General features: G+C 40.8%; 1 protein-coding gene and 1 non-coding gene across 2 annotated transcripts in view; both read right to left on the reverse strand.

The window, feature by feature from the left end:
* Window positions 1-24,071, reverse strand: part of UNC5C (unc-5 netrin receptor C) — a 393,520-nt gene that overhangs the window by 71,717 nt on the left and 297,732 nt on the right. The window contains 1 exon segment of the mRNA XM_012810558.2: window positions 1,769-1,949. Coding sequence (XP_012666012.1) covers window positions 1,769-1,949 — 181 coding nt within the window.
* Window positions 23,284-23,450, reverse strand: LOC111728013. Its single transcript, XR_002775432.1, has one exon. It is a non-coding gene; the product is annotated as a U1 spliceosomal RNA (small nuclear RNA).

Raw genomic sequence — 24,071 nt, forward strand, 5'->3', positions numbered from 1 at the left:
ATTACAGGCATGAGCCACCCTGTCTAGCCTCCAGCCTGCTTTGGGAAGAAGGAATCTCAGAGTGATCTTGTACTTGCTATTTTCAATTCTATAAATCAGCCAATATTCCTGGCACAGTGGCACATTTTGAGGTGCCATATTCTCACTTCTTCAATGCTATCTGCAGTAGTAGAGTCCTGTGCTGAGTAACATTACGTCAAGGGCAAACTGCATATAATATTATAATGGAGGTGAAAAACTCCTATTACCTAGTGGCATCATAGTTATCATAACACTATAGCTATTGCACTACATAGTAGTGCACTATAGAGTAGTGCAATTACTCTGTCTTAAAACTAAGTTGAGGTACCTTAAGTGAAGTGTTTATAAAGCCTACAATCATGTACAGCGAAGTCCTAGGCCTTCACATCCACTCACCCCTCGCTGATTGACTCACCTAGAGCCATTTCCAGTTCTGTAAGCTCCACTCCTGAGATCTGCCCTATGCAGGTGTACCTTTTTTTTTTTAAAATATGCTACACCTATTTTTACAGTACCTTTTCTATGTTTAGATACACAGATACCATCGTGTTATAACTGCTTACAGTACTGGGTACAGCAACAAGCCGTAGAAGGTTGTAGCCTATGAGCAATAACCACATAGCTGAGGTGTGCGGTAGGCTGTGCCATCTCGGTTTGCATAAGTGCACTCTGTCAAGGTGACACAGTGGCGAAGATACCTCATGGCACACTTCTCAGATGTAGCCCCATCATTAAGGGATGTATCACTGTACCAGGAACCAGAAGCTTGCCAGCGACTATCCCTCCTTCACAGCCATTAAGAATATCACTGAACGCTGCGACAGGGATGAAAATCTGAGTCATGTTCTGAGAGGTGGTAGACATGGGCATGTCATTCTGGAAATAGCATAACCTCAACTTCCCAGGGTTGTTTGGTTTTCTCTGAGACAATGAATCATCAGCAATTTGAGGATCTATATCACATGTCTAACAATGTGAGAAATATAAAAAAATACAGACCAGACTCTCTGTCTACAGAGGAGCGTAAAGCTCAGCCAGGGAGATGAAATTACTCATGAAATTACTAGAAAACAACTTAAGTGCTAAATCTCACAGAGAAATAAAAGTGGATGTGCCCCATCGACATGGGGTGCAAAATTGTTTAGCACTTCCAGAGAAATGATAGGCTTACGGATGAGGCGGATTAGAGAGGACGGGGGAGGAAGGAGCTTCCCAAGAAGGCGGCTTGCCATATTGGTAGGATCAGGCCCACTGGGTCAAGATAAGGCATCCTTCATCTTCACTCTGCAGGCTTCTGATAGAATAAATAGAACAAGCTCCTGGAAGTTAAAATTCCTCCGACGCGTCGGGGAAACAGGTTGGCTTCAGCCTTCCTGAGGGTCTGCTATCATTAGACCGAGGCTGCTTTGTGCATTTTCACCTCCAGAACGCCATCTAGATGTTGGTGGTGCAGGTCCTGAGCAGGGGAGGGCTGAGGGAAACAGCAGGCATGCAAGGGAGGCTTCCTTCACTTTCCTAGAAGTCAACTAATAAAGGGCAAAGAACATCCAAGCCTGGTCTTTCTTGACAGTATCAGGGAGATAGTTAAACCTCACTATCCTATAAGAGGCTGGAAGGGAGCAGCCATGGAGATCAAAATGAGCTGCTAGGTTGATATTTTAAAATTAAGGTACATGTACTAATCCCCAGGAGAAAGTACAGTTAGACATGAACTAGAACTTGATTGATTCCCTGAATGCTCACTCACCATAGACTATGACAGTAGCAGTTGTGCTTTTCCTCTTGGCAACAATGTTCTTGGCGACACAGGTGTAATTTGCAGTGTCTGAGAGGCGGGCCTGCTTTATGATGAGGTTGTGATCAATAGTAATATAAAAATTCCGATCTTCAACAGGGTCAATGATGTCTTCATTTTTCAACCATTCCACCTATAGAGGCACAAGAAAAACAGATGAATCCCCAGTATGGACCCCCTGATGGCTGCCTGTCTTAACTTGAGTTTTGCAATATGTACATAGTACAGTGTTGTGCCAGGTATGAACTTCTGCAAATTAGCAGGCAGCAACTTTCAGAGGTCATGTTAAGTCTCACTCACCTGCCAAACATGCTGATGCTGCCTGTACTACATTATCCTCAAATGTCAATGAACCAATTGGAAAACACAGTGTTGAAATTGTTTTCACTTTGCCCTGCAGGCAGGAACCCAGAATGTGCACTGCCAAGTTCAGAACCCAATCAAAAATAATAGGATAAGCATTTCAAAGTGAACTCAAACCTTTTGCTGTTTGATTTGTTTACTCTTGGCAACTTACCTGATGCTTTGCAGAAAAGAATATAAAGACTGTTTTAAAAGCTCAGAAGGCATTTTAGACATCACGTAGCTGTGACAAAATCACATTTGGATGATTTACATGTAGCCGCACTGAAACATATGGATTAAATAGCCTCCAAAATGTAGCCAAACTCATATTTAGAGATGCATCTAAGCCAAAGCATTTGGGGAAAAAAGTTTTTCTACCCACCCTTAATACAATCCAAATAGCATATAAATCATGAATAAATATCTCCATTTGTATTTTTCTAGTGCTCCAATCTCTGGCTCTTGGTTTGCTTTGGGGGACCCTGACGTGACTGTTCGAAACTATCAAATTTGTTTCTATGCAAATAATATCAGTGTAGCAACAGTGATGTTATACTTAGTGAATGAAAAAATATACCTATGTAAACTATCCTTCCGGAGGATAAAGCATTTCTTGTCCTGACTGTTGTTACCTTTTTTTTTTTTTTTCCCCATGCACAGGTTTTTTCATAAAGCAAAACAACATTGATATTTACCACACTTAAACTTTCCTTGGGCATTAGGGTGAACGTGGATCCGAGTAACCTTTAGTGGTGGGGAGTCAATATTGTTGCCATTTTCAAAACCTTAAGGAGCTTCTCCAGCACCACAAGAGGTCTAAAAATTAATCTCTACATCTGTCAGTGGGTTTGACATTGCTCAACTCTAAATTACATTTAAGGCAGGGACTCTCAAATAATGCTCCTCTCTAATCCTTAGGAGAGAGGCAAACATTTAAAGAGAAAAACAAAAATCAACAATACCCCTGAAATACAGCAACAGATGAGACTGTGGAGAAGGGCAACTATTTATAACGTTGTAAATTTCAAAATAGTTAAACATTCTTGGTATTTGCACTAATGGCGGTGAGAAAGAATGGAATCCATTTAAAACAGTGGGTTTTAAAAATACGCTTGTTGTTTTCAAAAACGGACTGCGTATGGTTGATGTATCTGATATACATATACTCATATTGGCTTGACCTGGATTTTCTAGAAGTTTGGTCCTACATGTGGCAATATGATCTTGTGGGAAGAACACACGAGAAAGTAGCAAGATTTATGCTGGTTGAAATCTTGCCAATAATTGAAAGTTGATATTAACATTTTTAAAACTAATCTCTACCTAAGTACCAATGCTATTTTAGAAAAAGATTTCTATTCACAGAAGGCAGAACGGCTGACCTCTCCTAAGTTGGTCTTGGATCCTTTCTATATGTTTTTCGTGTTTAGTGGGCTCTTTTTCTAAGAACCCATATACTGCCACTCTTTCCTGAAAGGCAGCTCTCAGCCTGGAAGTGTTTATGTGCTCACAACTTCCCCAGTAGCCACTGACTAATGGCTGTGGAAATACTGCTTCAGCATCACTGGGTCAGAGTCTAAGTAGTAACTTTCCAGAGGTCCCCTCGGGGGATCAGGCTGAAGCTACATCTTTGAGATTTCACCTGATTTTATCCTGTCAAAGGTTGAGCGTCCCTAATCTGAAGATCCAGAATCTGAAATGCTCCAAAATCCAGAATGATTTAAGAACTGACATGACACCACAAATGAGAAATTCATTCTACCCCTGCCCTCCTGTGACTGGGTGAAGCCAAGGCGCAGATCTACAACACACAGTTTATTCAGTGTGCCCAAGGGAGTGGTGGTGATACCAGGTAACCACAGACCATCCACGTGGGTGGCTGAGAGGGTGGCACTTTTGCTTCCTGATGGTTCAATGTACACAAGCTCTGTTTCCACAAAATTATTAAAAATACTGTGTAAGGCTGAGTGTGGTGACTCATGTCTATAATTTCAACACTTTTCAGAGGCTAAGGTGGGAGGATTGCTTGAGGTTAGGAGTTCGAGACTGGCCAGGGCAACATAGCAAGACCCTATCTTAAAAAAAATTAGATAAGACTTAGCAGGGCAAGGAGCATGCGGCTAAGGTGGGAGTATCATTCAAGCCCAGAAATTCAAGGTTACAGTGAACTATGATCATGCTACTGAACCCCAGCCTGGATGATAGAGTGAGACCCTGTCATAAAACTAAATAAATAAAAGTAAAAACATTATATAGAATTACCTTTAGGCTATAGTAGAAAACACATATGAAACATAAATGAATTTTATGTTTCAGTTTGGTACCATCCCCTAGACATCTCATTATGTACATGACGATCTTCCAAAACCAGAAATCTGAAACTCTACTGGTGCCAAACACTTCAGATAAGGGACATTGAACTTGTTCTTGGTGTTTCCATTTTTCTTCTGTTTCCTCTGCCTACTGGACAGACTCCTCCTGGAAGCCCTTTCTTTAAAAAATACTTGTATTCGTACCTTGGGCGAATACTTTGCTTCTGGAGAACCTGACTTAAGCTGTGGCATTCAAAAACCATGGTTTCTTCTATGGAAATAGTATCATTTTAACAAGGGTGATGTCACCTAATCATAAATGACATAAAGAGATCCCAGGGATATTACAAACCACTTATTAATCACAAGAGTTTAACACATAGAAGAGCTTTCAATCTGCTTGACTGACAAAACATTTAAAGAAACTTACATGATGGATGGGTGATGTTAGGTCTGGCAGAAGGTAAACAGGTGTCACAAAAGTGGCTAAGGGTGGACAGTGGGAATGGAATTGCAGCTAGGAACCGACAGTGCAGCTGGGGACTGTTCCCTGGTGCCTGGGGTCTATTATCTTACAATTAGCATTACAGATGTGGAGCCCCTATGGGTTCTTTGGGAAGATTTAGGGAAGACCTGTCAATCACCCCAAAGTTGGAAATGACAGCCAATCTTGCTGGGAGAAAAGGGCAACAAATTAGCCAACATACAAACAAAAAGTGTGTGTCTCCTCTTCTCACTCCCAGGGGGGGACCCGTCTCACTCTTTGAGACATATTTCTCACTGTACTTTACTGTAGTTTGGCAATCACAGAACCAAATGTCGTGCTTTATATTTGTATCACTTCATCTTCATCCCAGTGCTCATTCTTTGCCTCTGGGAGCCAAGAACGGGGAATATCCGCATTCCAGCCAGACTAACAGGCCTATGATTCTTAGTTTTCAATACGTCACTCCACATTTCATCAGAGCAGGTGGAGCAGCGGTTCCGACCTGAACCTCCAACATGCCCACAGAGCCCCAGCAGTGCTGTGCAGGTCCCTCACAGGGCACCGCCCCCTTCTGCTACCTCCCCTTTCAATAACAGAAGCTCTGCTGATATCAGTTTCCCACATTGGGTTTGCTTATATGCTTTTATGTGAAGAAATACAAGGTTCTACAGCCAGAAAATGGCTGCTGGAATGCAAAAAGGGAACCCAGGACACCTTCAGCTTCTGGTAAGACCCCCAGCGTCCCCTACAGCCCAGGCCTGCCAGCCAGGCCACAGCTCTCTGCTCTGAGCCCAGCGTCTCCCTGCGAGGCTCAGGTCAGGGCTGCAGACCTTCCCTCCCCTGGCCTCCCGCGCTGTAATCCCAGGCACTGCACATCACCATCTCCAAAAGCCCTGAAACCGTTTGTGCTGCCTTGGAAGAAAGCGCTAAAATCTTCTAATCTTCAGCCTCTTTTATTGTGTCCTTCACCTTTTCCCTAACTAAAATCTGAGTGAGTGTTTTTGATAATGTCACTGCTTCTTCCGGATGCTCTGTAAGTACTGACGTCTGATTTCCAGATGGGCCGGGGGTTGGCTAAGTGTCCTCCTCACTCACAGTCACCCATCACAGACCATTTTCTCTAAACACCTTTGCTTTGCATCTCATGCCCTCGGATTATATCACCCAGTGTCTATATTCTTTTGGAGTCACCCTCAGACCTCTGGGTTTATAGTCACTTCATCTAAAGCATGACTTCTGATGACTGTAACAACCATGAAGATGACACTTCTAACATTTTGGCCCTCAGTTCCATGATTCTCCCTCATGCAATGATTATGGCCTTGAAGCTCACTCACTCTCGGCCAGAGGTGTTCAACCCTGGCTTCACAATAGAGTAACGGAGGGAACATTTATACTGTATCAATTCTAAATTCAACCCAGAGAATCTAAATCCAACTCACAGAAACTTTGACTTACTGGTCTAGACTGGTCTAGTGTCACTATTTTTTAAACTCCCCAAGGGTTGTAATTTACTGAGAAAGTTGAGCTATACCACCCTAGGTCATTTTAAAAATGAGATCCCTGGACCAACAGCATCAGCATCACTTTGGAACTTGATAGAAATGCAGAATCTCATGCTCTAGCCACATAAACTGGTCAAAATGGGCATCTCAGCAGTAACTTAAGCTATATGCACATTAGAGTTTGAGCAGCACAGCCCAGCTCTTGTCCTTACTGTGAATTGCAACTCTTCCATAGACTCAGTTTTAATCACCATTTCCATTTACAATTTCCTATCTTTCCCATTCAGTCTCTCTAGGGCCCCAGTTCAAACAATCCTTCACGAGGACCTACACTCTACTTAAGTTACCCCAGGACCTATACTCTACTTACCAACTGTCCTCACTCTGTCAGGTAACCTCGCCCCTCCTTCCCAGGTGTATATCCCAACATCTGACTTTATATACAATCCCTGCGTTCGACCCTCTACTCTCCCATTCCTCTCCCACTTCAGGAGACCCCTCAGCCACTTTTCCCCTCCACCACCTCTGTTTCCTAGATGAGGAACTCGGCTGTGTGCAGCCACGGAGAGCAGGCCATGCTGAATTCCTGACGACAGAACGCGAGTGGGCTCTTGCTTCTGCTGAGCAGACACACCCGATTTTCGTGGTTCACTCTCCCACTCTCGTAGGCAACCATCTCACACCTTCTCCTCTCTCCTTAAACATTACCTCCTCCCTTTTGTCCTTTTAGCTGATATTTTATGTCACTGAGAAAACTGACAAGTGATCTTCCAGAGTTCCCACCATACACCTAACACCCCTTTCTGCCTCCTCCCTCTGGTCCCTGGGAGCTCTCTGTGCTCCTATCTGTCGCCTCTGGGTTGTAGTCTGTATCCCATTCCCATGCTCCTATTCAAGGGCAAGTCCCAGCCACTCTCTTCTCTCTCTAAATTCTTCGATTTTCCTAGATACTGAATCATTTCCATCAGCCTATGGGTGCTGCTATTTTTCACAGCTTAAAACAAGGATCTTCCCCACCCGTTTCTCTTTTCTAGCCCACACCCCATTTCTCGGCTTGCTTTATACAACTCCTTGTGGTAGTTGGTTTTCTTGTTTGTTTGTTTGTTGGAGACAGAGTCTTACTCTGTCATCCTGGGTAGAGTGCTGTGGTGTCATCGTAGCTCATAGAAACCTTAAACTCTAGGGTTCAAGAAGCAATCCTCCTGTCTCAGCCTCCCGAGTAGCTGGGAATACAGGGGCCCGACACAATGCCTGGCTAGTTTTTCTACTTTTAGTAGACACAGGGTCTCATTCTTACTCAGGCTGGTCTTGAACTCTGTGCTCAAGCCAAGTCGCCTACCTCGGCCCCCCAGAGTACTAGGAGCCACTGAGCCCGGCCTCCTTGCAGCTGTTGTTTATACTCCCCGTCTTCCGTTCCCATCCTCTTCATCCCTGTGGGACTCGTCCTAATCTGTACCCACTTACCACTTAGCCATAACTGCTCTCTCCCTTTGCGGAATGTCCTGGTAACTTCCTTAGTGCTCTTCTCACTTGACTCCCCAGTAGCATTTGGCCTAGTTGCTCTCTCCGTCCTCCTCATTTGCTTTCTCTGCACAGGACACTTTCCTGGGTTTTTTTCCTGCCTACAGCTTCCCTGGGCTAACCTTTGTGTCTCTGTGGCTCAGTACTTCAAATTATGCTTTTTTCCTATTATCTACCCATATTCACTCCCTTGCTGAGCTCATCCAGTCTCTCACAGATGACTCCTAAATTTATCTCCAGCCCCAAACCCAACCCTGAACTCCAGACTCATATATCCAACTGCCTTCTTGCAGCTTCACCGGTTGTTTGATAATGACCTCCTGACCTGCCTTTCCAGCACGCTCCACCCACAGCCTTGCCATTCTCAGCTCACGCCAACGCCAGCCTTCTATCCACTGGGACAAACACCTCCAGCTTAGCACCGCCAACTGCTCTTTCCCTCGCTCAGCCCATTCAGTGTAAGAGCTGCACATCAGGAATCAGACCACTGCTCATCCCCTCACTGTCGCCGCCATCCTGGTCCAAACTACTGTCATTCCTCTCCGGGATTATTGCCGCAGCTTCCTGTCTTACTCTCTGCTATGGTTTTTCCCTTGGCCCTCAACTGTGTATTCTCAGCACAGTAGTTGTGTGGTCCCCTAATCCCAAGTCAGAGCAGGCGACTGGACCTCATCTCAGACCCTCCAAGTGGCTCTTTATCTCCCTCAGTGTCAAAGCCAAATTCCTTACAACAACTGACCTGAGCCTATAATACAGGTTCCCAAGATTTTAAATTTTGAATCAACAAATGCCATCTGATGTGCAATAGTGCTTCAATTCTACAAGCACTGAGTACCTACTATGTGTGGATCACTATGCTGAGTGCTGGGGTGTGAGGAGACAGGTAAGCACCTGCTTGGGTTAAGAGGACACAGCTATGTACACACTGTGACACAGAGCAATGACGGACACGAGCCAGGATGGAGGGAAATGGAGGAAATGCATAAACTAGTTGCTAAGGGTAAAACTCATTTTATTGGGAAGACTAGGAAGGGGCAGTAGGGGATGAGGAGGATGTTTCAGGAAGAGGAAACAGCAAGTGCTCACAGGCTGGGAAGCTGCCTGGGGGTCTGCACACTGACGTCGGGTCTCAACACACAGTCAGGGCAGAGTGGCAGGGGTGGCCAAGGTGACTCTCAGGAAATCACCAAGGGACTCTGGTGTTGTGCTAATACATTTAGGCTTTGCCTAGAGTTACTGCCATCCAGTGAAGAGGCACGAGGATGCTCTGATTTAAGAACAACTGTTTTAGGGTGCATTAAGAGACACAGTGTAAGGTGGAGACCAGTGAAGGCATTCTTGCCATGGCCCAGGAAAAGAGACTGTGGAGAGTGAATTAAGAAAGTGGTGATAGGGATGGGGAGAACCGGTGGAGTCAGAAAGCAATTTGAAGAAACAGAGGACAGGGCATACCAGCTGACAGCATGTGGAAAGGAGAGTGCAGGGGACGCACCACCAGTTTCTGGCATAGGACTTTTGCATAGAGCAGGGAGACAGGCAGGGGGCATGAAAAAGAATCGAGGGCTGATAGCCGGTGCAGACATTCATGCCTGTAGTCCCAACTGCTCGGGAGATTGAGGTAGGAGGATCGTTTGAGCCCCAAAGTTTAAGACTAACCTTGTCAACAGAGGGAGACTCAGTCTATTAAATTGAAAACAAAATAAAAAATAAGTAAAGAAAGAACAGGAAAGAATTAAAGGCTGAAAGAAGGAGTTCACATCTGGTTGATCTTACAAAAAATACAGTAGCACAGCATGATTTTGACAACATCAAAATTGCTCACAATTCCCATTATTTCCATGAAAAGAGTGACTGTGATCTCTTAAAGTTTTGAAATATAGGAGAATCTCTGTAAGTTGATCACCCAGGGAACCGTAACAAACTAGTCAACATACATAGGTCATCAATATAAGGAACTAGGCCTGCCGTACAGATATGTACATTAGTTGCATGTCTGGTCTACAAAAATTGGGTAAACTTAAGGAGGTGGTCAATATAGGGAGGTAACCAACCATGGAAGTTCTACCCTATTTTAAAAAAATAACCCTGATGACTTCTGCTTCTCTTGGATAAGCTTTGTCTTGGCATTATCCAACTGCACATGGATATTGATAAAAAAGATATTTGCAGGGCCAGTGTGGCCGAAACAACATTTATTAACACTTTGGCTTACACAAAAATGTATAGGAAGGAAAATGATATATGAGACTAACTCTGTTTCTCATGTAAAGGATTGTCCAAATCAGCAAGAGAAGTCAAGGAAGACCCTTATCATACAATTAAAAAAAATATATATATATACACATACAGAAACACACACTGTATATCCTTTTCGTGCAAGGTCTTCAAAACCAACGCAACTAAAGTAACACTCTTCCACCTGAACTAATTCCACAATGAATCTCCTTATGTACATTGGTCTGCCAATTACGTTCATGAACTTGTTCTAGGAAAAGAGCTACATCCTTCATTGCTGAATATCTTTATAATCACCACTGAAATACTCCATTTGGGAAGCCACACACCAACACCAGTGCCTAGCCTTCCCTTCAAACCAATTTTGGAACTCTTTCTGGAAGGGCCATCAAAGCTGATGTCATATTACCCTTGATGTCCTGAATGTTATCAAAATGTCTTCCTCTCAATATTTTCTTTATCTTTGGATTAAAAAAAATTAACAGGGTCCATATCAGGTGAGCAGGGAAGGTGTTCCAATAGTTATTTGTTTACTGGCTAAAAAGGCTGTCACTGTGTGAGCTGGTACATTGTGGTGATGGAAGAGCCATGAGTTGTTGGCCAAGATTTTCAGTTAAGATTTTTTTTAACTGTTTCTCTACTGATGTTTACTTGTTCTGCTATGATCCTCACAGACAACAATGATTCTGGGGCACAATTTAGTGAACTTTTGCAATGCTTTAGTCAGTTCTCTCATTACTGGCTGCCCTCTCCTCTCTTCATCAGTGATGCTTTCTCTCCCCTTAGAAAAATACACTGCTGTTTTCTTCATGGCATTTTCCCCATAAACTTGGACCAACATGTCTCTGACTACACTTCCACTCCTGCCAAATTTAACAAGAAATTTAATTTTGTTCATTGCTCTAATTCAAACCTCAACATTTTTGTGATGGCACACAAAAACACACAACAAAAATAATGCACACCACTCAGCAAGACACCACCACATGGGCACATCTGTAAGATACTGATCCACCAAGGTTATAAAACCTTACCAAGTTGTTTATATGGTGCTGCCAATGTAAGCACACAGAGGCAAGTTCTCAGACTTAACTGTTAGACCTCCCCCAGTGTTTATAAAATTCCAAGAAACAATACGGAACCTTTGTTGTGCTAGAATTTAATTGTACTGAGAAGTAATTAACTGTACTGTTGCTATGCTATTTATTTACAAGTTAGCCTTGGTTGATCAGGCATCCATATTCTGGTCTAGCCTCAGAATTCTGGTCATATTTTGTTCATTTTAATGCTTTTGTTCATTTCACCTTAAGGCTCATCTTCTCCCAGTCCATCCCATTTAGTAATAAGAGATGTCCTTCTGAGTTAGTAGTTATTTTTAGCTACATATAAAACATTCACGAAGAAAGAAAAATAGGTTGAAGTTCAGAAAACAATAAAAGGCTTCAACCATAAACCATGATTTTTTTGTCATGGTTGCAGGATACAAAGTATTGTTCAAACAGTTTCTGTCCTTGTGGCTCACTAAGTGCAGTTTTTTCAATAATTTGGAGGCATAAAGTAATTTTCTTAAGTGTTTATAAAGACATTCTCTTTATTTTATTATTCTGTTTATTTTAATAACAGGTAATAAAAATAGTTATAAGGCAATATTAGGATAACTATTTGCATATTCTCTTATTGTCTGGTGTTAATTAGTCCCACAGTGTACGACTGAGAATCTTACTCCAAGGAGCTACAGTCACAGCTGAGAGGGTCTCTCTCGAAAGCCTAGGCTCGAAACTGAACTCTGCAATTTCTGTGCTGTGTTTACGCCTCCCTTGTGTAAGTTTCTTATCTTCCATGTCCCTCAGGGTCCTCATTTATAAAATGAGGATATTTCTAGAACTCATTCTATAATGTTCTTAAGGATCCAAGGAGTTAATACGCATAATACTTAGTGCCTGGCATTCAGCAAATAGTCTAAAATCATTATTAACATGTAATCAAAGATAAACTAAAGGAGATGGGACAAACCCCAAACCACTCTTAGAAAAAAAATGGTAGAGAAATGGTATTAATCTAAAAAAAAATTAACATTTGAGTTCCTTTAGCCGTCACTGACATTTCTGTGTCTTTAACATTTGAGTTCCTTTAACTGTCCTTTACATTTCTGTAAAGTCCACTCGCTATTAGATTATAACTCTAAATCTCTAAGACTGCACCAGAAGTATCAAGGCAGCTGAGTATAAATTGGCCGCTCTAGTTTGTAGGCAAACCCCAAATACTTATTTCCATTTAAACTCTATGAATTCATAATTCTACAGGTATCATTAGAATGCATTTGCTTTATGGATATAATACTTTCATCAATCTGTATAAATTGTATTTTTAATTCTTGTAGTTTGTAATAAATAATGCCATCAACTTTTTAAAAGTATACATAGAATATATTTTTAATCAAAGATATTTTATCAAAGTAAATCTGAGGAACATTTACTATTATACTTCTTAATAAGGTATAAATGATAGACTATTTTTATCTGGACTTAGACCATCCGCATATTTATACTTTTTATTTTACCCGTGTGAGCTTTTACCTAGACGTAGAGCATCCACATTTTAATAGTTCTACGTTACCTGTGTGAGTTTCCACTTCTTTTCTCCTGGTACTTCAAATTAGTCCTTACGTTTGTTCTTTTAATGCTATCAGTCTCTACCTTACCAGTCTCTGCCTCTACCCCATCCCTCCCCTCCCCTACATATCATCAGCTTTAACACTTTAAAAAAAAATCAGACTGATGTAAGGGTATAAGCAATTAGATTACATTGTTTGCATTTTTTAGGTAGAGTCCCAGTTGTCGTTGAGCCCTGCACCCAGGAGGTGTGCCATATAGCCCTACATTGTGCCTGTTAGGTATTTGTGCCCCAAATCCCCTCCCTTCTCTAAGAGACAGAATTTCCTTCCAGCCACCTCTACACTCCCCATTGTCCCCAAGTTCAGAAGTGGTTGTCCCTGAGCTCTTTTCTTTGCTTCTTTTTCTCCTGACAGAGAGGTTTCTGGGGCCGATGGACTGTTCTAATGGGAAAGGAGAACGAGAAACTACGGGACACACACAGTGCTCAGGGATAATTACTATGCTTTGGGGTGAGAGAAGCAGGAGGAGAGGGCCCATGGTAGGCCTTAATCAGAGAATCCTGACCTGCTGTTAGGGAGCAGAAAGAGGTCAAATGTAGGACGTTTCCCTGTGTGGAAACTAGGAGGCACAGAGAAAGAAGAAAGGCGGAACGCAGAGAGGCTGGCCAGGGAAGGGAAAGGAGGAACACAGGAGCTTGTTCTGAGTATGCCAGGGACGCAACTGGGTACTTTCTGTACTTCATCTTTATTTCTTCACCAGCTCTATGAAGGAGCCACCCATATTCCCATTTTTCAGATGAGAGGAATGACGCTCAGAAAGCAGAGCTTGCACAGTGCACAGAGCTTGTAAAGGAGCAGAGATCTGAATTCAGGACTGCCCGGGGCTCTTCTCTGCCTACAAAGTGAGGAACTGGAAGGAGACAATAGTGCCACAAGCCGGACACGGACAGAGTGGGCTCCAGATGCTGTGATGGTGGCCAGAGAAGGCTGAGGACAACAAAGCGCCTTTCACCCACCCCCAGGACTTGGGCTCAGGCTGGGGTCCCCGTGGAAGCAGTGAGCTCCTTAGGAGAGAGGCAATGGATGCACCCGCTGCTGTCCCCAGAACCCTGGCAGCACAGATGACCACGGCAGGTTGCTTTAAGGGTGGGCACACAACTGGGTACACTGTGACCCTGGAGGCCTCAGGAAAGTCTCCTTGCTCTCCAAAATGGCTCCCCAAAGTTTTAGCAGTGACTTGAAGTACCCTAAGATTTTCACGTGCAAATGACCTGTAGAAATAACAAATTAGACCATATTAAGTATTATAAATCATGCCGTGTAAATGATTAAGAGAAGATTCTTATTGGTTTAAAAGGAGTTTGAAAGTGCTAGGATTTCAAACTAGATTCAAGCAGGATTTCAAGCTAGGAGTTTAAAGGTGGGATTCAAGTATCCAGCAGTGCACAGACATTTCTAAGGGAACACGAGACAATATGCTCAAGGGGATCAGTATTTATTTCTTTAACTTCCGTATTCATTTTTTCCTAAAACTAATTTCTCTAAGAACTTGCCCTCTACTTTTCAAAAGAAAAGGTATCTCTTGCACTGAAATCTTACCATGATATAATACATTGCATGAGAGTATAAAAAATTCCAGGCAGACAAGGGAGTAATTGGGACTATGAATGTGGTAGTTGAAAAAATAAGGGACTGTACATAATAACTGGGTAACAAATCACTTTGCCAATCAGGTGGTTTACGATTCTTCACTTCCATCAAAATCAAAGGAGGATCTCCTATGCCAAACGATGGGTCACTCTGATGATGGATCACCGTTTGATTTTTGGCAGACAGCTCAGAAGGAGCGCAAAGAGTAGAGGGACGTGGTTATGACACAACAAAACTCCACATATTGCTATTTACTTATGTGTGAAGAGATCCTTGTATTTTCTTATAATTGACAGAAATATAATTGACTTTATCCTGCCTCATTTTAGCAGTAAGTAACATTCAAACATGGCCAAATGAGCAATGATCTCATCTCTGCTATTAAGAGATGTATTTCCAATAAAAGTTCAGTCTTTATGCTAAATGATTACTTCGTAAAATTTATAGTGCACTTGGGTGCTTAAGGCAAATTGCATACTAATCACAAGCCAGTAGAAATTTAACACTTTGATCCCTATGATCAAAGGAAACAAAATTCATGTGCAAATTTTTATTACAGAGAAGTATGTTATGATGATACCAGTTTTTATGTCTAAAGTGTATTCTGTTAGGGTAAAATTCTATGAGGAAAATGGAGTAGAAATACATGTTAAAATAGAAAGAGGAATATTCTAGGTTTTCTTGCCACTAGAGTTTGTTCTCACATTTTGTTAATTGATGATGTTGAATGAGAAATCATGACGGTGTCTGGATTTCCTTGGATCACTTAAGATTATCCAACACTTTTATCTTTAAAATACCAAGACATGATAACATTTCCCATCATTTAAATTTTTGATAAAAATTGTACTTAAAAATGTGTAAGGTGATTTTATTCAGGGATATATTGGCAGAAAATTTAAAAACCACTACACTAGGGACAGTGGTTCTGTCACCAAGAATGGAACTCCACTCAGGGAGAGGGAGGGACACTGAGCACTGTGAGACCAAACAGCAGGGTACAAGGGATGGGAGTGGGGTGACAGCAAATGGAACTCTCCACACACTTCCCCTGGATGTATCATCACTGAGCTTTTACAGAAGGCTGAAGAGACTTTACTAAAAGACACTCAAGTCTCAAGTACGAAAGCCTAGCATTAAAACCCAGCTGTGCCGTTCGCAGATTCTATGATCTTGAGCAAGTCCTATCTTCTCATTAGACCTTATTTTTCTTTCTCTGCAATAAGAACATTTGTCCTAATCCCCTCATAAGGATCTTGTGAGGTATGAAAAACATACTGTATGTGAAAGCACTTTTGATGACTTTTATGCAACATTAAGCTGGTGTGACGATTATTCCTCTGAAGAATAATTCATTCAGAATGTTAAGTTCACGTCTTTATTACTTTAAGGGGCTTTTTAAAATTAATATTTAAGTGTAATAAACAAGGAAGGATGACATATAGCACAAAATGAAAGAGATTTAAAAATAGTTTCAGTGGACACATTTTTTACCTAACAGCATTCCATTAAATTCTGCCTTAAAGACACCATCCATTTACACATATCCAGATGCTCTGATTCACTGTGTTAAATCCCACTGAACGCTATAGTTTGTTATTTTCTTATGCCACATGCTCCATGGTGAGAAATAACGTGATACAGTTCTGTAAGGAGCAATCTTGACATTGTGAGTCCTTGTTCAACATTTAATCAAGGAAAACAAACAAAAATAAGGTCATCTTGCTGTAGCTGAAAAGTGTTAGCAAACGGGAAAAAAGAGAACATTTAACCAAAAGACAAAAACTTCAAGAGTTATGCGCCACTCCCAAGACCATTCCCAATTAAAATTTTGCACTCAGAAATTCATCACTGTTGACTTTTTATTCTTTTACTTCTTAGGCTTTTTGAGGCCCTGAGTCATCAAAAAGTACTCAATGTTTTTGTGATTTTCCTTAATCCAAGCAAATAATTTGTCTCTGTCTTTTTTTTTTTTTTTTTAAAGACCAAATAGGCAGGAAGATACCAACCCCTCTCAAAGGTCTTCCTACGTGGAAGTATCTAAACAATGGAAAAACAAACACCAAATGTAGTCACTATTGAATTGGAACTAACGGATGAGCATACAGGTGCATAGAGGATGCAAAACAATGGAAATCAAGCAGTGGTGAGGGGTGAGCAGGGCAGGGGTGCAAACCTACTTACCAGGTACGATGAACACTACCTGGGTCTAGAGTCAACTGGGTCTCTTACAACTATGAGTCTAGAATTAAATTGATCCATGTAACCAAATATAGGTACCCCGTAATACTTTGGGAGAAAATATCTCTTTTCTTCTGAGGCTGAAGTAACCCAGAAACATGCCCACACCTCTTCCATCACAAACACAAACCACCAACAAAATTACCCTTGATATGCCCTCCTCCCCAGCTATGCTTCAGCTGTCTCTTTCCTCGTAGTGGATAAATAGCTTGAAAGAACAGAATATTCACAACTTTTTTTTTTTTTGGCCAGGGCTGGGTTTGAACCTGCCACCTCTGGTATATGGGGCCAGCACCCTATCCCTTTGAGCCACAGGTGCCACCCCAAATATTCACACTCTTCACCTACTCAACTACTCATTCACTCTTCCATTTACCATGATCTGGATTCCTACTAAAACTTCACTTTCAGAAGTGACCATCAGCCTCCCTCACTGCCAAATCCAAAGGCATCTTCTCTTCATTGAGCTCTCGGTAGCAAATAGCTTTGAGGTCCCACAGCAGTATTTTGGGCAGAGTGATACAATAAAGAAAACAGCAACCAAGGTGTCTCTTCCTTGATGCTTCACCCCTTCCAATCCCCTGAGCAGAAGAAAGGAGTGTGTTCCAGGATGTGTCATATACTAGGGGTTTCTGGGGATGTCTGGCACTGGCATTTGCAAATACTCCCTCAGCCTCTTTTCCTGCAGCCTGATTACCTGTTCTTTGGCAAACCTCTTTCTGTGGTCCCTTACAACATCCACTGTTTTCATACAGTCCTTATCAGGGATCTCCTTTTCTTTTTCTCCTCTGTTTTATATCATAGTTCTTAACTTAGATTTGGAATCACCTGGGGAGCTTCGAGGCCATCCTCATGCCTGCATCCTACCTGCAGAGGTTCTGATTTAACTGGGCTGACAAAGGGCCCTGACGTCAGAGTTTTTAAACACTCCTCAGGTGAAAGCAACGCCCAGCCAGGTTGGAGAACAACAATCTTGTACATATTGTCTGGGCGATTTATCCCCCATCAAGACTGATGACTTCAGTCCCAATTGTTAAGCTCTGTTTGTATTCCAGCTTTCTAGATAATTCTATTTGGTTGGCCAACAAATATGAAAAGCCTAATAGGTGCTGAATTGATCCAAATATTTTCTCACATTAGTTTTCTCTCTATTAGTGGTTCTTAGGGTCTTATTGTTCATAAATAATAGAGTCATCAGTGGTTCCTGAAGTTGTGTTTAATTTCCCTTTTACATTCTAAAATTCCAAAGTTTTCATTATTTTATGAAATAATGTCTATGTAAATAACAACAGACAACACAATAAAATGTGCTTACTTATTTTGAGGAAGTTGATGAAATAGATGTAACACTTTTTTTTTTTTTTTGAGACAGAGTCTTACTTTGTTGCCCTAGGTAGACAGCTGTGGCATCACAGCTCACAGCAACCTGCAACTCCTGGGCTTAGGCGATTCTCTTGCCTCAGCCTCCCGAGTAGCTGGGACTACAGGCACCCACCACAATACCTGGCTATTTCTTTTGTTGCAGTTTGGCCAGGGCTGGGTACCTGCCACCCTCAGTACATGGGGCCAGCGCCCTACCCACCGAGCCACAGGCACGGCCAGGATGTAACACTTTTAAAGTAAATGACTTCTCCCCAAAGATATTTTTGGATGTTATCTGATTAGCTTACACAAATCATTCAAATAAGATTATACACACAATTTGTGTCATTTTAATGAACCAAATTTCAGAAATGTACAGTCAATACAACTATTTTTGTTATAAGGGAAAAAAATTCTTTAGAGTCAGACAGACTTGGCGCTATAACCCAGCCTTCCCATTAATTAAGTTTACAACCTTGTGTAGGCTACAAGCTCCCAGGATCATAATCTCCACCTGGATGACGGACAGAACCATCCTCCTGATTGTAGGAGGATTTAATGAGATACTCAGGAGAAAGCACTTGGAATTAGGAGATAGGCAATACATTTAATTTAATTACCTCCTTCCCAGTACTAACTTTATCCCAAACAGAGCTATAGCTACATAAATGTATTTTAAATACTGATGATTCAATGCTCCTTGGTACCTCTATTAAGAAGTATCTATCTTCAAATTCATAATACCTTAAAAAAAACTGCTGGGAGAAATCTGACTTTCAATTTGCCACCATACAGGCCTAGAGGTGGCGGTTTATAAGTCTTTCCCGGTGGAAAAAGTTTCCCCTTATTTACAGCCTCAATCCCTTCTCGTGTAGGCACCAGAAGAGATGTCATATTTCTAGCCTTCCTACGTGGGGACCAGTTCCCAGCTCTTGCAGGAGGAGGATAAAATGCTCAGCTATCCCTCCAATCACAAGTCCTTCAGTTCTACTGATGCTGTCGGTGTGGCACGGAGTTCTCTGAACACTTCCATGATTTTATTAATGAAGATGAGTGACTCCTAATTTGATTACAGGTTTTAGGACTGGAGCACATTGATCCTATATTGTATGTCCCCAGAAAAGATGCATAAAACTGTCATTCCTACTCCTTGTGTGCGGTGTGATTTAAGAGGCAACATTTTTATGGCACCTAGATGCCTGGTTTTATAGTTTCACTGTTACTGCTATTTTATAAAAGTCAGAACTATTGGCTGTGTAAGTACTGTCAGGGAAGGAAGTTTTGTAGCAAAACATAGAGGTCATTTTTCTATGGCTCAGGCCTCTATAATTCCTTTTGAGCAGCAAGTCTGGCATTCAACAACAGTCAGTACATAAAAATTCTCTACTTCTTCTTCCCTAAATATCTTATTCCTCAGTTTAAAATTATTTTTTGATTTTTATCATCAGAAAGACAAACTGGTTAACGTTCCCAATGGATTATCCTTTTGTAGCTCATAATTAAATACAGCATAAATTATAATCCTCACCAGATTAAAATCAAGATTGCCCAGACACGTTTCTCACTTTTATTCGCTCCCCTCCCCTCATTCTCATGAAAGATCATAAAAGCTTAGCTATCTAAGACAGATTCCAAACCTTACAACTGTTTTCTTATACTTAGGATATATAAAGTGGGGCCTCCTTGAGAAAAGATAGTTATTTTCTAAACATTATTTCTAATAATTTTTCCCATAGTTTGCTAGTAAATTTTTTTAATAAATATAAACTTGTTGATGTTTTGCTATTAAAAAACAACAGACAAGTATTTTGTCAGAGTGATATAATTTTTAAAAGAAGTCGACTACCATGGTCTCTTTTTTTGATACTTCACTTCCAATCCCCTGAGTAAAATAAAGGAGTATATTCTGTGATAAATCATATATTAGGAGTTTTCTAGGAATGTCTGGCACTAGTATTACCAACCATAACCATTGTCAAATACATTGAACGTCTGCTGCGTGTTGTTACTTATTTTTTAAAACAAATTAGTGTCATGGTAAGAAAAATAATTCATAACCTGACATTCCAGATCAACAGAGACAACATATTCAAAATCACAATAATACAGACATTACAGTAACAACTGAGACGATGTCCTATCTTTACATTATAAACTCACATAGGTGAATATTATTAAACGTTGGGACTGTGAGCCATATTAGCCAGAAAGCATATACATTCAATTCTGAATGAAACAAAAAGCTTTATCTTAGGGTTTGTTTTGACTACCTTTGAGAATATTACTGTCTTGATTTCATAAACTTCTTTTCATATTTTCTAAATGACCACAAGGTATAGGTCTTGTGTGCATTAGGAAATAATTTGGCTAAACTCTCTCCATGACCCTGGGAAGTCATGGAACCAAAAATGCCAAGGAAAGAACAACAGAAACAAAATCCACTTTCCCTCAATCAGAAGCCTTGCAAGTTTAGACACATAGAAACAGTTAAGCAGAAATTATAACAAATTATAATCTGATCCTGACTTACATATGGATGCAATGCCTTCTATAAAATCCTCTCGACTGCATTTCATGGTTTCTTTCAGTGTGATCTTGTCTATCAATGTAGCTGAAATATTTTTGAGAGTTTTAGATATTTCTATTTAAGAATTTGTTTATTTCCATAGTGCAGGGCAAATAAATAACATCCCTGAATTTTACCAAGAGGGTGACAGTATTTTTTCTTTGTTGTTATAAAGGAAGAAAAGACCACTTAGATTCTCTACAGAGATCCTTCAGAGATGGTTGGACTATGCTAAATGAGAGGTGCTCAGCCCCTCAAGTCACTACTGGCACTCCTTGCCCGCTGATACATGAACTTGTTAGCCCTGTGATTGGTTAAGGAATTGTCTAATCATATATGTCAATAATAAAGAGCAAGGCACCTTGTAGTTTTCTTTCCTTGTTTTACTCGCCTGTCAAAGACAGATGTGTTGTGTCTAATTATTCACTGATTGGTATCGGGAGAAACATTAACATAATTGGCACATTTGTTCTAATTAACAGAGGAAAACTGCCACATGCCACCCAACATGAAAAGTGAGTCCAGTATTCATTAGCTGGAAAAATCCAGATCAGAAAGGTTACTCTGCTAAACTCAAACCCAGGCCCGTCGAGTTAAAACACTGGGGTTGAAAATGATAGAGCAGAGTAAAGAAGTGTGTGCACACCTAAGAGACTGGAAGTTCAGCCTAGAATTGTTGTGATACAGGTTCATTAATCAAACAAATGGGAAAAGCAATTATGGAGCTATTATCAAACGCACACTCAGCCAAGCCAAGCTTCTCAAAAGAGCATTAGTTAGGAGCTGGGAGTCTGCCAAGTTTAACTGACTAGCTCAGAAGTGACAAATTTGAAGTTTTTGTATATTTGTTTGCTTTAACCTTTGTGCCTTAGACTAGTGTTTCTCAAATTTTACTGCATTTTAAAATCATCTAGAGAGCTTTTAAAATGTCTTGACAACCAAGCTTGTCCTATTAAATCAGTATCTCTAGGGTGGGACATAAACATCGGTAGTTTCTAATGATTTACAGGTGATGACAACGTGCCTCTGAGTCTGAGAACCAGTACTTCAGGCTGATGTTGATGATCTTGCTAAGATTCCGATTAAAAGGTCTGGGGTGAAGCTTGAGATTCTAAGACTTAAGTCATGTCCATGGAGATTATCTATACACCTATGCTAATAAGCTTTCTGTAGACTTTCATAGGTAATAGGGCTTGGGTTCAACTGCTCTGGGGTTCAAAATCTCAATATTTTCTTTTTGTTTCTCTTACTGGAGATAGGTTTTACCATCCTTTACATCTGCTTCAAATAACCCAGAAAGTCCTTTACTGTGGTTAACTGTGCTAGCTGTTGCCTCTTGCCAAGAATCAAAGGCAGCTTTTGGTTTCTCCGACTGGGAATAAAAGAAGTATTCATTCACGTCTGGGCTGGCTACTGTGCAAGATACTTTGCACCTTTCAGTAGCTCTGTGAAAGTATGTTTTTTTATGCTTTAAAAAAAGGTTGGTCTTTATATAAAGGTTGGAATTATATCTCTAGACAATGGTTAAAAGAAATAGCCAAAGGATAAAAAAAGCGAGTGGGAACTGTGGTGACATTTTGCTCAGTTGTTGTAACTTCTGCAAAGGGAAAGCATTTGCCAAGAAAGGGGATTTGTTTTCCTGTTGGGGAAACACTTGCTTAATTGCACATATGTCTGGCTCATTGCTTTTGAGAGTTGAAGGTACATAGACCATATTGTGGAGGAGAATTTGTCTTGAAATCTGAAAACTTCTACAACCCAAAATCATGTTGACAAGTGAACTGTAACAATAATAAGAACAATCAAAAAATGAAAGTAAATATGAAAACAAAAAGAAAGTAGAATAAATTTATATAATAGCACCCTCCAAAGGAGCAAGATTACACTAATGTGTCCTAAAAATACTATTTTAGGGCACAAGGACGGTAAATCAACTCGTCTATGGCTTATTCCTAAACAGTTTTTACTGTAAACTTGTCTTTCAGGATAAGTATCTCTCAGCTTTTTTTCTTATTTACCAATTAACAGTATTTAGAACTATAGCTAACTCTGATCTTTAGAAAATACAGGCTTGGTTGCTACTTTCATACACAATAACTTTATGATAAATAGTGTCTATACACCATTGGGGAATCATTAGAAGAAATTCCAAAGCAAAAGAACTTGTCAAAGAACAAAAACTTTCTTGAACAAACAAGAGCCCTTAAAAACGTAACCAACCCTCTGACTCAGAGATTATGGGCCTGGGCTAGTTCATGGGCTAGTTCTTTGCCTGTTACTGAATCACCACCGAGACTAAATTTGAAAACAGCTACTGTCTGTTGACACTGATGTAGGTTATCCCAAAGAAGCTTATTCAGTTAGCTGAACTTAATAAAATTGCACTTTCTCCTAAAAGACTACTTTATTTAACAGAAACAAATGTAAATGCCAGGTCAGAGGGTTTTTTTGCTTCCACAGGAATTAAAATGTTCATCCTTTATTTCTTCACTTTTCTTCATCTCTTTTATTTCCACCCTGGAATAGGAAACCATCTTCTTTTGCTTGGGTGATGATAAGATCCCTTAACTGGTATCCCCACTTCAATTCTTGTATTTCTAAAATCTGTTTTCCATTTTTATTTGTTTTACAGGGGAAAGCATGAATGCAGTCCCCCCCCACCACCACAAATTATGCAGTTGAGTTTCCCACATTTGGGGAAATTGCAGGGGTCAACACATCCAGAGTGCAATGGATAAGCCTCGCCCTGGGAAAAGCACCTTCCTGATCATGGTATTTCCCCTGCCGGGTAAGTATCAGAATGATCTTTTAAAGATATAAATCTGGTAGGCAAGTCCTTACTTAAACTCTGCAAGGGTTTTTCACTCATTTAGAGCTAACTCCAAATCACTCATGACGTCTGTATGCTCTCAGCCTCCTCCTTCTCTCCTGTCTTCCTGCCCTCTTCATTGCTCGCTGGTTCACGGATACACTGGCCTCCTTTTTGAAATCCCATATCCCCATCAGTTCCTTCTGAGGGTATTTGTATTTGCTGCTCCCACTGCCTGGAGCTTTCTGACCCAGATCTTAAGATTGGCTCCTTCAATTCAGATTTCTTCTTCTTTTCTTTTTTTCTTCCTTTTTCTTTTTCTTTTCTTTTTAATTAAATCATAGCTGTGTACATTAATGCAGCCATGGGGTACAGTGAGCTGGTTTTATATACAATTTAAATTATCTTCATTAAACTGGTTAACATAGCCTTCATGTCATTTTCTTAGTTATTGTGTTAAGACATTTATCTTCTACATTTATGAAGTTTCACATGTACCCTTGTAAGATCCACCACAGGTGTGGTCCTACCAATCAGCATCCCTCCACCCATCCTCTCTCCTACCCTCCCCTCCTGCTCCCCTTTCCCCATATTCTTGGGCTATAAGG

The sequence above is a fragment of the Otolemur garnettii genome, unplaced genomic scaffold (genome assembly GCF_000181295.1).
Source record: "Otolemur garnettii isolate 467f Iridium unplaced genomic scaffold, OtoGar3 scaffold00137, whole genome shotgun sequence".
Taxonomy (NCBI): domain Eukaryota; kingdom Metazoa; phylum Chordata; class Mammalia; order Primates; family Galagidae; genus Otolemur; species Otolemur garnettii.